The sequence below is a fragment of the Struthio camelus genome, chromosome 16 (genome assembly GCF_040807025.1).
Source record: "Struthio camelus isolate bStrCam1 chromosome 16, bStrCam1.hap1, whole genome shotgun sequence".
NCBI lineage: Eukaryota > Metazoa > Chordata > Aves > Struthioniformes > Struthionidae > Struthio > Struthio camelus.
Genome location: NC_090957.1, coordinates 12,758,739 through 12,775,291, shown reverse-complemented (window position 1 = coordinate 12,775,291; position 16,553 = coordinate 12,758,739). Strand labels below are relative to the sequence as shown.

Genomic DNA, 16,553 nt, shown 5'->3' with positions numbered 1-16,553 from the left:
TTTAGTTCCTATGCTCTTCTACAGAAGGTCATTTTTACAACAGCCGTGGTTTTCTGGAGCTAAATAAGACACCAAATATTCACAAAAGCTAAGGACTAAAGAGGATTAAATCCCCGCTTTATCCACAGTTAGTAATTCACAGTACTTATCTACGGCAGTTCTTGCGTTTTGGTATGTGTTTTATAGTAATACAAAGACATTGCAACAACTGGGAAGGTACGATTTGTTACTGTCAGCCTCAGAAATTGCACCAGTCTTTCAGAATTGCTGTAGGAACATCAGACCTGGAACTTAACCCTTGTCTCGTGAGCCCTGATGCACAGATTTGTCACTGTTGTCCCACTTATTTATTAAAAGTGAAAAGCCTCCAAAGAAAACCCAGTGTTTTATTACAGTTTGATATGATGCATATGTTATCTTTTTGACTGGATGAGACAGATTGAGATGGGAGCCTGTGTAGCAATGACATAGAATGGTGCCCAGGGTTGGAGAAATAAAATAGCCCCTTTAAAGCCTTGTTTCTCAAAACTGCTTCAGAAAGCTCCTGTGCTTCAAGAAGGGACATGGCTCACCCTGCAAATCCCCTTTGCTGGTCAGAAAGAGCATAGGAGATGTGGAGGTAAGGACGAGTGAGCTCTGGAGTGGGAGAAGGGGACAGCAAGTGCTTCCTGCTACAGATGACTTGGCTGTATTTTTAGCAGAATTAATGAAACACAGGTGGCCACTGCCGGTGTATCTGTATTTGAAATAGCTACTTGTTTGATGTGTGACTTGGGAGATTTACTTGTAGCTCCTACAGATACATTTATTCATGCTTCCACAGGATTTTTACAACAGTGACAATCCAGTGCATTTCCAGGGAGATATGTATGCAGTAAGCTAACAGCCTGGCTTTCTGCTCAACCCAGCCCCTGCTGGTTCAGCTTCTGAAGTCACATGTTCTTGTTTTCTGATGTTTCAACGCTGTGCAAAAAGTTTGCACAAACAAGTGACGCTGACCACAGAGAGGAGGAAAACACCTGCTTCCCAGTGAGCCTGGAGCAGACACAGTGACACCCGCAGCCTGTGCTAGCTCTGTGCAGGCTTACAGAGATGCATGGAAATGACAAGGACATCTTTGTTACTGAAACACTGCACATGGCCCACGCACAGCCACAAAATTTTCACTCTTGGTGACTAATTTAACACCTGAAGAAGCACCCAATTTTCATTAAATGCTGCCAACTCTAGATTTTTCAGGATCTGCAGTCACTGGAGGCAAATGGTGACTTCCATTTTCAGTGATGTGCAGTGACGTTATACCTGCTTGTGATTCTGATCTCATAACCAGAGGGAGCCATTAAATGCTGAGGATAAGATTAGCAGCTGTAAAAGATCCTTGGCACACGGCCATATATACAGTTAATCAGTACTAAAGGCTAGAACTTGTTGGGAGTTCTTTAGGTAAGTGTACAGCCAAAACACTGAAATACAATATTTACTGCTGTCTGCGCTAAGCAGGCAGGTGGATGAAACCAATTAATTTTTCCTGATGCAAGGTCCTTCCATTGCCAAAAATCTGAGTTAAAAGTTGTGGAATCTAAGCAGGCTGAGCAATTGCTAGACATAGATTATGTTCCCTTGTTTCACTGTGAGTCTGGGCAAATCTCCATTTTTCAGCACCCCAGAACATTCGGCTTTTGAAAAGGGTAGATCCTTTCCTAACTTGTAAAGCTCTTGAAGTACTTTTCAGCCGGTGATCTCACTGTGGTGGAAGATAACCAGGACTGTTACAGGAAGTTTCATCAAAGTTGTTATAATCTTTTTCTGGAACCCTTAAGGGTTTTTTCCACAATTGGTGAGTATGTTAGTGTAAATATGTTCACTGACAGACTGTCCTTTCAGGACGTATTTTTAGGGGTGCAAGGATTTTTGGTGCTAGCCCAAAATTGACAGATCCTGTGTTGTCTGACAATAATTCAAAGAGAAATGACATCTCTCTTGGGGGCATATATCTCTTTTTTTTTCTTACTCGCATTAGGTAGGCAGCCAAATTGCACTTCTTGTTTTCAGTTTAAAAGATGCTTTAGAAAGGCAGTTTTGGTGCTGCTGATAGGACCATCACAAATGGAGCGGGGAAGCCTCAGCTAACCACTGGAAAGCAGTAGCTCTGAGCACACAGCAACTGTGAGAAACCAAGTTTGCGAGAACAGGCTGTGCTGATGGCTTCTCAGACCAAGTGCTATTCCTTTTCTCAGGAACAGAGAGGGTGACTGGGTCCTATACAGTGCTATAGAGGAGTAGCCCAGATGAGAACCAGCTCCCATCTGGAGCTGAAAAGCAGCTACTGAATACAGTCAAGAAGAAAACCATTTAAACCAGGTAGGAACTGTGATTCTCCATGTTTCTTTGCCTTCCGCTAGCACCAAGAGAGCAAGCTACACAACGCAGAGGTAGGAACATCCAGTGGAGGTAAGGAGCAGTGTAACCTTATGAGTCCTACTAATAAGGTGTTTGATATTTTATGAAACTGCAGCTGTAACACCTCTGCCTTCTCTGTTTAACAGTGAAAATACTTAACCAGAACACAAAGGCAGAGTAGGCTGGCTGGGATGTGCAGCCAAAGGAAAATTAGCCTACTCCTTAAACGTACCTTATTTCAGCTTTTGGGGAGAGAAGCTGTGATGCTATGTCTGCAGAGGACTCAGCAGCTTAAGCCCCCTTACTACTAAATTATTAATCATATAGTTTAACAGTGTTTGTGCTAGTAGTGACAATTCACTGGCTAGGAATCAAAAGGTAAGTAAGTAAGTTTGACAAAATTTAGTGAAAAAAAGAAAGTACTCTGAGTATTGCATCCAATATTCTTAGAGCTGATTCCTTTATTCCATTCAGGAGCAAGCTCAAATGTGTCTGTGCTTTAGCTATCAATTAATTTGCTTTCCTGCTTTTCAAACTGAAGCTGACTTACACTGCTAGTGAAGATTGATTTGGCACTGAAGCAGCTGTGATGTGGGCAACTGGACGCTCAGGGTGGTAATCTTCAACAAAAGGGGCAGGGTGAATGGCACCCTCTAGAAAGGGTGCTAGAAAGATATACCTCTAGAAAGATTTGACTGCTACAGTCAGAATATACTTACTTATATTAAGATGGCTCTGCTTGGAGACATCTGTCTCAGACCTAATGTGAAGGTGGTCAAATTCAATTTATATTTGCTTTCGCTCTGCATTTCACACTTTATCGCTCTTCTATGCTCACAAGTGGTTTCCGAAACTGAAAAACTGTAGCTCTTTGGTAAGCTGAAACTATAGCTAAAAAGATATTACCTAACCCAGACAAGTAAGAACAGAGGAGGGTACTCAAATGCAGAGCATCCCAGAACTTGATATATTTTTTAAAGATTCTACATGGAATATCCAAAATAAATGACTGGCACCATGCAAGCTTTCAAGAAGTGTGTAATACACTTCCATATATGCTTGGTGAAAATTTCTTACTTACCCACAGCCCATTAACAGTGCCCAGTTGCAGCACCCTGCCTCCTTATTACTGAGAGACTTTTTCTGCGCTTAAGAGTATTTCCTTCTCGGTCTCAGAAGGCCACTAATGATCAGTTGTGAGATATAATCACTATCAAAGGGTTACCTGCTGTTAGATCTGGGTACTATTGTCATAAGCAGTTTTGCTGATGTACTAGAGAGAAAACCTTAGTGCTCCTCCTTATTCCGGACTATTACAGTCCTCTCCTCCACCTCCGTTATACCACAGGTAAGAGCTTTTGGTTTAAAGTAGATTCTGAAGTTTTATTGGTCTAAATAAAAAAAGTACAAATCATTTTTACAATAGAACCTGGTTATTTCTCTGGGATTTGGTAAAACCAAGGGAACAGGCTCTTTGCATGCAGAATTCAGGATGCACACAGCTCTGACACACACACACAGAGGCGCTGATCTCACACACCATTCCTTCACCTTCCAGAATGTAGGTTTCACCTCGGTCGATACTCTAGCTTGCTGCAGGGGCTGCAGTCTTCTGACACAACCTGGCCAGCAGTCCAGCCATCTGCAAGAGTGAGTTCACACCTTCCACTATCTTCATATGAGTGTACCCAATTTCCTGGTGATAAAGACACTGTCAAATCTTCAGCAAAATGTTGTCTGGTCTATTTTGATCTCTCACAGTCTACAAACAGTAAGTAAAACAAACAATGACACTCCACTAAATATCCCTTACTGCTAAAAGACTAACTTCAGAGTCATTAGAACTTAAGAAAAGCCTATCTTCTAAGCAACGCTGACAGCACTGATAGTGCTATCACATTCTCATGTAGACCAACTGCAATGTTGTTCTTTTATGAAAGTCTATTTCCCTACTTCCTACTTGTTAGGGAGCAAGGTGCATGTATTTGAGGACAGGTTTTAAACCTAAGAGTAATCCCATCACATCAGTTTACCATTTGTCAACTGGCTGTCGATACCACTTACTATTTTACGATCTATTGGACTAGAATCAACTGTGCTCTTGAAGAAAGTTCTCAAGAAGTTAACTGAGCCTTTGATGTAATAGCTGTCTGAATTTATTATTTACATTTGTTATTAATTCTAGTTGAAAAATAAAGTGACATCAGTGGTAGACTTTAATCTTCAAGCGATCATTCTTATTGACAAACAGATGAGGCAGGATGGGAAAGGAAACAGTAATAAAAAGTTAGAAATACTTTTTGCACTAATATTTAGCAAACCTCAAGTGGAAAACTCCAAGGCTGCTGCTATACTATGGATCACATCATCTTTTTAAAAAGGCCCAAAAATCCCCACCAGTAACTATGTTAGTACTTACCTTGATAAATTCCAATTTTAGATATTCTGGCATTTGAAAAGTTTTACACACTCGGAAGATGTTGCCAATCACATCTTCTGGAGAGTATCCAAGTCGCCACAGGTGGGCAAGAATCTGTGCAAGTAAGGATAATTCAACATTTATCTGAAAAACTTCTCAGGTGAGTCAAGTCTGTGTTCACTTTTGGGACAGCTGCCATACAACTAGTGAAAATGCGTGTACTGTTTATCAGATGATTTAACCTCAGTTCTGTTTAGCAAGTAATTTCGAGACAGCTTGTTTTTCTGCTTGATGGTTTATTCATCTGAACAGACCACTGCATAAAAAAGATGTAATTAATCACCTCACCTGCACAGCTTTGCCCTTATGTTAAAAAGCAAAGCATGCTGTGAAGTCTTCAAACAAGCATTCTGTAGAGAAAAGGTATCTGACTACACAGAAACAGTGCATGAAAACCAACCTTGTATGCTTCATCAATATTTGCATTGATGCAGTGTTGTATCATTTCTTTCACAAGCAGAGGATGAGGCTCGTCACACACCTGTGTCAAAGAGAATATTAAATTTCAAGATACTAGAACATCCTGCGCTAACACCCCCGTAGTTTCACCAAGCTTCTGTAGAGCTGAAATACTGAATCAGACTTACCCTGTAATACAGATTAAACTCACTGTAGTTTAAGTAATATGACTTTTCCGGTAACATAGCCATCACGCAATGGCAGACTCAATAGCACTAAATGAGATCACTCAAGTCAAAGATTCAAGTTACCACTGTGAAGTTTCCCACCAGTTACGTGATTCAGGTGCTTTGAGACAGACTCAAAAGCCAAAAAGTCTCAGATGTGCTGTTAGGGACTGCAAGTGTTCCTTGTATTTTAAAAGGGCACATGGGACTTCTTATTTTGCTGAATGCCATAATTGCTACATATGTAATACGGTCTGCAAACTGACAAAGCACTTTCAAAGTGTTATGTATCTCAGGGAAGGTCTCCCACAGTTACAGGCACTAGACTTCTAGCATCACTGTTTTACGCTATTACTAACCTTAAAAACATTTTCACTGTTTATAAAGCCAAATCCAGAATATGTGGACTGTAAGTTGTTTAATGCCTGTGAAAAGAAAAAATTAAGATTGCAGTTATTTTCTGAAATGCTCTACTTCTGGCTTCTCTCTTCAGGATGAAATATAGACTTCTTAGGAAATTATGCCAAATAAGCAGCTTTCAACTAGACAAGAGAATAAACTGCAAATGTATGCAGATTGTGTCTCCTCCAACAAGTCAGTATTCGATTTTCACCAATTAATTTTTAAGTAGAAGATCCACTTTTAAGCCTTGCAAAACTAAACAGTTTAGCTACTCTTGTGCCACAGATCACATCCCCTTTGCTTTACCTCTCCAAAGATAAATCCTGGAGGGCCGCAACCTAGAGCTTTTTGCTTTGTTTTGTCCTTTGTTTCGCTGCCTTTCCTCTTTTACCTGTCTCATATCTCCTTGGGCTGTGAAGATAATGGCTTCCAGTCCATCATCTGTATATGGTACATCCTCCTTCTCAACAATTTTCAGTAGCCTTGCAAGGATTTGTGAATCTGTCAGCTTGGTATAACGTAGCACTGCACACCGAGATTGAATAGGTTCTGAGGACAGAGATGCATAATCAACAATTCCTCCTTTTCTTTAAAAAAAAAAAAGTTTCTTTTCAGCTTGGAAGAAAATATCTCAGTTTCCAACTCTTCACTTGTCATCTTCTATTAAAGAAAAAGAGTCTGTCAGCTCCAGACAGAATATAGTGTCTCCTTAAGCATGTACAATTATTTTATAGTCCTTCACTTGTGCCCAAACGCGCTACCTGATTTTGCCCTGGTATGTGCCAATACATATCAAGCTCAGCTTCTGTGTTCTGCTGGTTTTCTAAATGTATGCTATTTTAACTCCTAAACAAAACCGGTCTAACTGTCTACTACGTGTTACCCCGTAGGCAAACTTTAAGATTTTGTCACAGGAAGCAGGACAACAAAGGGGGTTAACACTCAGTAAACAATACAGCAAACACATTTTAAACTGTATCAGAAGCTGGACAGAGACTAAGCCCAGAGTACTCTGCTTCTGCAGAGATGCATAACATTGTCCATTAAAAACAGCGGTTCAGAGGGTTCACGAGCTACTCAAATATGCTTTTTTATTAGCTGAATTTTCAGGTGGTTTGAGATTCATAAGCACCACAGCTTCTTGCAATAGGTAGGTTCAAGGTATTTCTGAAAACTTTGAAAGTTAGCCAGCAGTATGGAGAACATATTTCAAAAGCAGGGAATAGCATCACTTTACCTATGATTTTATCAGAGGCATTACATGCAAGTGCAAAGCGTGTTGTTTTGGAATAAATTTCCATTGTTCTTCTCAATGCTTGCTGTGCTCCATCTGTCATGCTGGGGGGAAAAAAAGGAGTTAGGACAGATTTTGCCCTTCACTGACTTTTAACTGCAGCCTAATAACTCTTTTTGTACAGGCTTCAGAGTTTACTCTGACAGTGCTTTGTAAATTACTTGATATTCTGGCTTGGTAGGCTATGCATTGCATGTAAGCAGACCACCCTGCAATACAGACAGTCACTGAGACCTCCATAAAACTAACATACAAAATTAACATTAAATCATGAATACTCTGGAGAATACTGCTAAGACTATTACAACTTATATGTAGATATCGGAGAATGTGCCCAATTTCATTCAGTGAAATTAAGTGTCTACGGTTTGCCAGACTCTTTTCAAATAAAAATAGCCACTGAACTGGATGATGCTATTTCACATCCAGCTAAATCCCAGAGGGTTTCACCCCAGATTTCAGCATCTCCTTTAAACGCAGCAATCTCTGCTTGATATGAGGAATCTCATAAGAGCACTGTTCCATGCATACTTATTTCTTACCAAGTTATTTTTGATAGCCTGATATAAATATCTAAGACTGCCTATGACAGCCACTTTGCAGATAGAAGATAGGTAGAACACATTTCACGTGGTAGCTGAGGTCAAGATAAAAACAATGTACCTGTCTGCTTCATCGAGGATGATTATTTTATGCCGACCTTTTGGAAGTGTGACCTTTTGCTGGGCAAACATTTTGATTTTGTTTCTCACAACATCAATGCCTCTGGAACAATAATTCAAGTAATTCAACATCAGTTAGGTGAAATTACATAACAGATCTTACTCAGCAGCAGCGGCTTAAGCGTTCCTGAGGTCCCCATTCTCCCCGTTTTGTTCCTGTTCCATCAGCTGTTCCAGCGTAACTGTTCACAATGCCATGTTGTAAGCCAGACTGCCTAACTGATTCAGGTTTAAACCCCCATAAGCCTCCTTTCTGGAAGTTTTGAAAAAATAATTTAAAAGATTATTTCAGTGACCTTACAGTACTGCCACAAAAGCAGTTATGCTTGTCAAAAGGTAAGGGTAGCAAGCAAACAAGGGCAGGAGCTTTTAAGACTGCTTTGCCACTTTGCCGATACTTTATGTAGCTATGCCCTCAGACTCAGCTGTAATTCAGAACCATTTAAGAGAAATAGCTGGACAAACTGCATTGTATTAGCACAACACGGACACTTTCCTAGACAGAAGCCCACCAAAGAGTTACTTTTAAAAATAAACCATTTTATTTTTGTTCTGTTTAGAACAAGGAATGTCATAATTCTATAGTTCTTCTGTAACTGATATTAACAAAGGCAGTACAATGTATTATGCTCATATACAGCCTTCCATTGTAGTCCTCACAATACTTCAGGACAGGGTCTGCTAAAGGACTTAGGAAAATATTATAATTAGGCTTTAGCACCTGATCCTTGGAAAAGATTCAGTGCCCTCTACATATGTAACACGCTCATCCTACAGTTTAATCAACTACCTTTACAGGTCTAATTTCTATCACTTTTTGTCCTAAGCACTGAAGAGATCCATTCCAAACAACTTATTCGCTTTTCATTCTTAGGAGGGTCTTTATGAATGCAAGAAGCCTAACTCCTTAAAGTAAACTTGAGAAGACAGTACCATTACAGATTCTGCACACCATCTGTTTATATTTTTGTGTTTGAAAATATCTATCAAGTTGGTAAAATATCAGGTGATAATAGCTACATTAATAGGTGTATAGCCAAAGACTGCCTAACTTTTAATTGGAAAAACTGCATTAAAAATAAGTATTAGAGGCATTACTGCAGCATTAAGCCTATCAAGCCTGCCTGAGTTCAACTAAAAATAAAAATGGATGCTTGCTTCTTCATTAAAGCTTTGATTAGATTTATACAGCTCTCATCCTCACCTATCATTTGAGGCATTCAGCTCCAGAACAGCATCCTTTAATGCAGGACCAAGCAGAGCGCGAGCCAAGCAGAGGATACTGGTGGTTTTACCTGTTCCTGGCGGACCCTAGGAATGCAACAATGGCCGTTAAGTTTTATGCCTTTTTCTAATTTTTGCTCTCCGCAATGCCCGCAGTCAGGAAAAACAGCTGCAACGGAGGAACTGCAGAGAGAACATCAGACTAGGAGTTGCCTGAGTTCAGAATCCAGCCTCCAACAGTGGACAGAAATGCTGCAGGGAGAAGTACAAGACATGCTTCACTAGGTACCTAAGGACCAAGTTAATTCTCAGGTTTTCTTTTGCATTCTGCCAAGAATATTGCTCTGTGACCATATAATCAGGGTCTCTTTTACCCATACATTTAGGAGCCATGCAAATCTATATGGGGAGGCTACTGTGGCTCAGTTTCAAAAGCTAGGACCAACATAGTGAAATACAGTACAGCATAGCAATACTTACAGCAATTATAATATTTGGTACATTTCCCTCTTTTGCAAAGACCTAAGATAAAATAATAAAAAAATTATTGATATAAGAAAACTGGGACCAAACAGTTCCCAATTCCACTCCATTTTAACCATGAGAAAAGGAGCTAATAATTTCTTTTCCTCCCTCCTGCTTCCATTTTTTGAACCTCACTGCTTTCATGTTTTTTTAATTGATCTGTTAGAAGTCAATCCCTAGAATAATATGGAAGAAAACTTAAAAGCACTTAATAGCAGAGTTTTTAGCCCTTCCATCTGCTTTAATTACATATTTGCTAGTATGAGCTTTCTGCTTACAAGCACTGCATTCACAAACCAGTTTATCAAGGAGAATATTTTTCTTCCAGAAGGAAAAACCGCTCATTATGTTTCTTTCCATTGCAGTATAAGCTACATTTATTCATTGAAACACTATTATTGTAACAGCTACAAGTTTTCTAACTCATACCAAAACAGGGCCAACGTAAGCAACATCCCACTTGGAGAAGGAGTATTTCTTTAGAACACCGCTCCGCTATGTTCTCAATTGTATGATTTCTACGTTAAGTGAGAAAATTTTTTCCTTTTACTCCAGTATGCACCTCAAAACACAAAAGTGCTTTTTCGGTCTGGGGATCTAGGCGGAATTACATTTTCTGAGCTAACCTACGAAACAGAAAGGAACAGCAACACACCTCCAGCCTGCTCACAGTGTCTTCATTTCCAACTATTTCACACAGCTTCATTGGTCTGTATTTTTCCACCCTGGAAAAGTAAACCCCCAACCCCTTAAGCACACCTAATCGAACTTGTAACAGCGTTTTACGCTGCTCGCGAGAGGAGGGTTACATTAAGATAGCACGGAGCAAAGAGGGCTCGATGTGTTTTACGTAAAGGCCAGGGAGGGTGTCGTTCCCCCCTCGCTCCGCTAAGTGCTTTACTCCACGGCACTAATTCTGCAATCCTCGCTTCGTCCCAGTTAGTAACTTTTGTTATCAGAAAACAGGGAAGGCAGGGTGAAGCCAGGACACGAGCACCCCCCCGTCTGCCCCTTTTCAGCCCCAGGCTGGGCCCAGGGACCGGCCGGGCCCCTCACGGCCCCTTCCTGAGGGGACGCGGCCGCGCCGCGCGCGCCCCCGCCTTCCCGCCAACGGCCCTGCCCCGCCCCTCCGCTCGCGCCAACGGCCGCGCGCCCCTCCGCTCGCCCCATAGGCTACGCCACACCAAGCCCCGCCTCCCGCCGCGCTCTGCTCCAATGGCCGGGCCCCCTCGGCCCGCCCTCTCAGCCCCTCCCCCACCCGCCCGACGGCCGCCCCGCGCTCTCTCCTCAGCAGTCGCCTCCGGCCCTCACCACGGCAGCTCGTAATGGCCGCTGGCGGCGGGGGCGGCGGCGGCCGGGGGCTCGGCGGAGCCCCGCTTCTCGCCTGCCGCAGGCCCGGCCCTCTCGCCCTCCGCGGCCTCCGCCTCCATCCCGGCGGCAGCTGGCCCGGCCCTTGCCTTCCCGCCGTCCCCGCCGCCTCCGTGAGGGCAGGGCCGCGCTGCGCTCCGGGGCCCGCCCTGCGGGGCGGGACGGCGGGGACGATCCACCCCGGAACGGCCTGCTGGGAGCCGGCGCTGGGGCCGCTGCTCTGCGCCCTCCGCTGCTGGCGGCTGGCGGCGGAGCTGGGCTGGGGAGGTGCTGGGGCCGTGCCGGGCCGGGCTTTGCTGAGGAGAGGCAGGCAGCTAGACGTCGGGGCCGCTCACAGCACTGCTGGGTGGGCTTGCGCTCAGTTCTTTGGGAGTCTGGCTGCTCTTCTTCCCTTACTGACCGGTTAAGTGTTAAGTCGCCTAGTAAAAACAGTAATGTGTTTGCAACCCAGAGGTCTAAGCACTTGTTTCCTTTTTTAGCGATCTTTATTTCCCTGTATAAAATGAAAACAATAAAAGATGCATCACAAAGCATCGTAAGTAGTTATGTTACCGTAGCTGGGTGTCGTGGTGGCGCTGTTATCATTAAGAGTTTGGTGGTTTGGTATTTCAGTAGTTACTGGGGCCTTGGTGCATCCTCAGGCTCTGCTATGCTCAGCAGAATCAATGGTACTTCTGTTGGTTTAGTGAGCAGGGGATTTTTCCTTCAGTCTGAGCTATAATCCCTTGGGAAGTATTTCCAAACAGGATGTGAAACAAGAAATTAGTACTGGTCATATTTGAGGTCCTATGTGAGCGATGATGTTTTTCTAAGAGGGCGACTTTGCATCACTTGCCACAACGTTTGCATTTGAATGTAGTTATCTTAAGGCCTGGTGCCTGTTGCTTGGCTTTTGAGGTCGACACCTGGGTGTTTGCAGATGGAAGCATTGCCTTCAGCCTTTGGAAGTAGTTCTGCCTGTGGCCTGACAGTGATCCGGTCTGCTGAGTTTTTGAAAAGATTCCAAAACTCTGGAGGGTTTAGTTTATGTTATGCAAAGTGTAGTTTATGTAGGCAGGATGGCTGCTGGTTTAATTTTGTTGTATTTCTTATTAATAGCTGTATGCAGTCCATAGTGGTTTTGTGATAAGTGTTACATAAGGGTGAAACTGTAAGTGATCTGCAGACTTTAAGTGGCTAAAGTAACTATGGGTTTCAGCCACTGGAGGTAAGAAGAATAAATAAAGACATGATTATGTGGCTTCCTAGGGCAAGGCAGTTGGCTTTTTTCAGTGTTTAGACTGTTCATAGCACTCGTACTGGATGAATACATTGTTCTTCTAATACACCAGACTCACTGTGTTACTCTTGTCTTTGGGTTCAGCTTACTGCAGTATTCAGCAGGCGCCAACATGAGACAATGAAATACTCAGCTGCATTCAGCACTGCTGGTCATAGAAGTCTGTCAGTATAACACAGTGGACATGCTTTGATTTCTTGCCAAATTGTTATGCTCTTAGGAAGTGCCAGCCTCTAGATAAGATATAATTTTCCTGGCCAGCATTAATTCTCCCATTATATGTGCAGTATTGCTGCTGATAAGCACCCAAAGGACTGTGAGAAAGATCATTCATAAGAGTTTTTGCAGAGAGCCTGATGAAAGATTTTGTGATACGTGTCCACTAAGCAGTGGCAATATGCGTTTCTTTGGAGCACAGTCTTCTAAAGCACTATAGTGCTGTGTGCTTCTATGTAGACAGGAGCTCCTCACATTTCCACAGTGATTCTCTAGTGTGTCTAACACAGAACAATTATTTGCTGAGGTCACGAGAATGTTGATAGTGATGCACGGCAGGTGGATAGGCATACCTAGTTTGCTGAGATGTCACAACAACTTGAGCTGAAACTTTTAAAAACTATCTGTTCCAAAACTTGTACTGTTGCTAATGTAGTCTCTTTGTTGAAATCACAGGCTGCATTCGGGATAAAATGAATTCCAAATCAGTGCTGAAGAGGCAGAACTCTTTTGATATACCATCAAAGATGCATGAACGCACATGAATGCGGTAGATGTAGTGTATTATCCTGAAAGGAGAATGACCCTGAATTTAAGACAATTCCTTCTTGCCTGCCCCACCCCAAAACATATATGCAAAAAGTTCATTAAATATTTGTTGTACAGTACAGATGCATGCTTTTCACTAACAATTTAGTAAGCAAGAGGAATGCTTGTCTTGGAAGCATTCAAAGAGAGGATGACCACAGATCCTGTGGTCATCCCAGGAGCAGTGATGACCCAGCTGTAGGTGCTTAATGTAGTAGGGAATGAGTCCTTTCAAAACCATGGAGAGTCTTTATTCTCATATTGGCTCTGGTCAAGAGCTCATGCTCTAGCCCCTACAGAGAAGCTGAAGAAGGCCAGTACAGCAGGTTTTGTCAGGGAGTTGTGCAAAAGCTGTGGCAAAAGGGTTTCAGAAATCCTGTATATCATGTCCTGTGGTAGGAACTGAAGAAGGTTTGTTAGACTTTGAAGAAGGTGAGACTAGCGAAGACACTAAAAGTGAGGCAGAAGTTGAAGATGGTGAAGAGTGACAGTGATGAAATGATGAAGGCGTGTGAATTGTAAAAACCAAAAGGCAATAGAGGTAAAGCCTAAAAGAAGCAGCTGACTTCAGACAAGTTGTTAATGAACATGCAACATACATATTTTTCACTATAGAAAAATAATAAAAGTCTTGTATACAATCTTTCTGGGGGGTAGAAGAAAAATAGTCTTATATTCAAGGTCATTTTGCTTTTGGATTAACACTGCATCCAGTTTACTGTTATTGGTAGGACAAATATGATATTCACTATCCAGCAGGTCTAGAAGGCCAAGGGCTGAGATCTTAAATTACAGTGTTAGAGAAAGTGCAGGGTTCCTTCAGCTGCTCATTCCCCATCCCCACCAGCCCTGCAGTCTAGCTTAAAACTGTCACCTCCTATTGCAGTGCGCTGTTGTTCAGCTGCCACAAGTAGGTCACGTAGTGCAGATGGTCTTGCCGCCAGTGGAGTCTGCAGTCCCCTTTGAGAATATTCCCTGCTCTTGCTCTTTCACACTGTTAGCTCGGAGAGAGTGGGATGAATTCTGATACTACCAACCATTTTATCCTGCGTTCACTGAGACTGAAAGCATAAAGTAAAGCTGGTACAAAGACTAGTAGTGAAAGCAATGATGGGAAGATTAGAAGAGAGGTTGGGCTGGTCTTTATGAAATGTGGCATCACTGTGTTAGTGGCTTTCCTGGGCTTGGCATGTCTGGGCCCAGACTGACAGGGGCCTTGATTCTTGTAGCGCTATGGTGTTTGAGCTCTAAGAGCAAAAACAGTGATGATGCTCTGAGTATACACAGGATATTAACTTGTCCTTGTTCTTGCAGCATCGTAGCACCCCTCAGCTTTTAATACGTTTATCTGTAGAACGTCTCCGAGAGGTACGTTTATGTTGTTTTAACATAAGCTCAGATCAGTGCAAGTTGACTAATGAATAATTTTATCTGTATTGTTTAAAATTTGTTCCTAAATAATATAGCTGAGGTCGCATGTTCAGTCTCCACCAGAACGCTATCTTCTCGATTATTTCCCTAGCCACTGCCTCATCCTTGTTCTCACGTGAGCATCTTCAGTAGCTGCAGAGCAACGGTCGCTTGCCAGAGTAATCTGTGTAAACACAACATGACTCTGTCAGCTCTGTTACCTGAGCACTTTTATTTATGACTTCTAATTGCTTTTTACATTTTCTTTCTTTCTTTCTTGCATGTTTTTCTATGTTGTCACATAAATTTACAAGCAGTAGCAGAGCTGGCTGTATTAGTCTGCAGTTAATAAACTTACACTGCTGGAAGCGAGGCAAGTCATGCTAAAGCCCATTAACCACTGTGAAAAAAGTAGATGCAAAGGTTAATTTCAGGTTATTGCTGTCAGGAAGATCTGATATTTACAGTATTTAAAAATCTTTTCTATAACCATCTAAAAATAATGGATTTAGATCACCACAATTTAAGAAGTGTTATTAACTTTTTATGCATATGATGATGAATAAATGTAACTTGTCCAATGCTTTAGGCTACAAGAACAAGATTCAAGAGCACTGACTTGCAAGCCCTACCCTCCTGGTCTTTGGATGCTTAAGACTAACAACATTATTGACATTTCCATTCTTTGCTTTTTCTAAAGCACATGATAGAAAACTACTTGGACCCAGCTCAAGACCAGATGTGTGGTTACAACTTTAGTCAGTAGAGGGAGTATGGACACCTCTATTAAAGGACACACAGGGTCACTCGTGACAGCTATGCGAACAGGCTCTCTATGAGACGACTTCTTTTGTCTCCAGAAAAGGTAACTCCTTTAAGCATACATTTTTCTCGAAGCCAAAATGCACATATTGGATATTAACAGTGTTGATAAGGCTAAAATTGCTAGAGAAGGGAATGATCATTTGTGCTTGTCATGCGTTTATCCTTTCAGAGGTGACCCAGTAAGCACTCTGGCCTCTTACGCCTGCAGCTTGTGACTGGCATGGAGCAATCTTTTTTTTCCATCCATGTCAGAATCTCAGGTCACCATTAGTGACTATGGCAGTTTTGTCTGCATAAATGCCTACTTTGAGGGAAGACACAGACTCCTCTCGTTTCCCTGAGGATGCTGAGAAAGCAGTTGTGTGCATGACTTTTGTTGCCAAATGTAAGCATTGCAAAGGGCATTTTGCAGCAGAGAGAGGCTTGCTGGGACTTTTTTATATAAGAAGAAGGATCTTTTTGCTTTATCTGCTGGCTCTGTGGTCTGTGAGCCTTCTGCTTGAAGCCTCAGCCATGGGCCTGTGCAAAACCATGAGAGGTTTGGGGACTGGCTTAGCTTACTAAGCTAAAGCCAGCTTTGGTAAACAGCAACATCCAGTAGCTAGAAATGGAGGTAGATAGCCTGGCTTCATCCATTCTCTTACTACTGCGCCACCTTATTTGTGTTTTTGGACATAATGCTTAGCCTCTGTGGCTTCCTTTTGCCATGACAATGGGAATACGAGCTGACATTTGATTGACGGTTGTCAGAGATTTCAAAAGAACTTTGCAATGGAGTTGGTACCAAGTGTTTTATTTTTTAATAGTTACAGTATTACTTTACTTTTGGTCAAACACAGCCCAGCCGTGATATAGCAGGACACTTTTATTTAGTGTGTCCAGCATTCGTACTGTCTTGTGTTCTATCCTTATGTCTGCAGTCTGGTAATATTCTCTGCTGACTGCCGCTAATTGGTACTGCATGACATTATGCAATCCATTTCATTTGTATGTAGTCTCTTAAGCACTGGGCAAAACTGGATCAGAGTCAATGTTTGGCTGAATGAAACAAAATAAATCTTAAATAAAATCCATTTGTGCTCACTTTCTGTACGTAAAAGATGAAAATATAATAATGTCATTGTTTATCAGGAGCCCAAGAATTACCAGGCTGTAGCACTCTGGATTCTTTAAAAGTCAGCAGAGGATGGATTTA

General features: G+C 42.2%; 1 protein-coding gene across 2 annotated transcripts; it reads right to left on the bottom strand.

Moving 5' to 3' along the window:
* Positions 1–3,756: 3,756 nt before the first annotated feature.
* Positions 3,757–11,184, bottom strand: RFC2 (replication factor C subunit 2). 2 transcript variants are annotated; one of them, XM_068910457.1, is made up of 11 exons: positions 10,984–11,184; positions 10,328–10,397; positions 9,628–9,669; positions 9,128–9,234; positions 7,865–7,966; positions 7,145–7,245; positions 6,299–6,456; positions 5,865–5,930; positions 5,280–5,360; positions 4,820–4,933; positions 3,757–4,096 (listed from the first exon to the last, which is right to left on the bottom strand). In XM_068910457.1, exons 1-11 carry the CDS (start codon positions 11,100–11,102, stop codon positions 3,986–3,988), a joined length of 1,071 nt encoding a protein of 356 aa, XP_068766558.1. In that variant the 5' UTR covers positions 11,103–11,184; the 3' UTR covers positions 3,757–3,985. The 2 variants fall into 2 exon arrangements, with proteins under 2 accessions (XP_068766558.1, XP_068766557.1); XM_068910456.1 differs by having other exon boundaries at positions 6,299–6,489; positions 10,984–11,170.
* Positions 11,185–16,553: the final 5,369 nt, after the last annotated feature.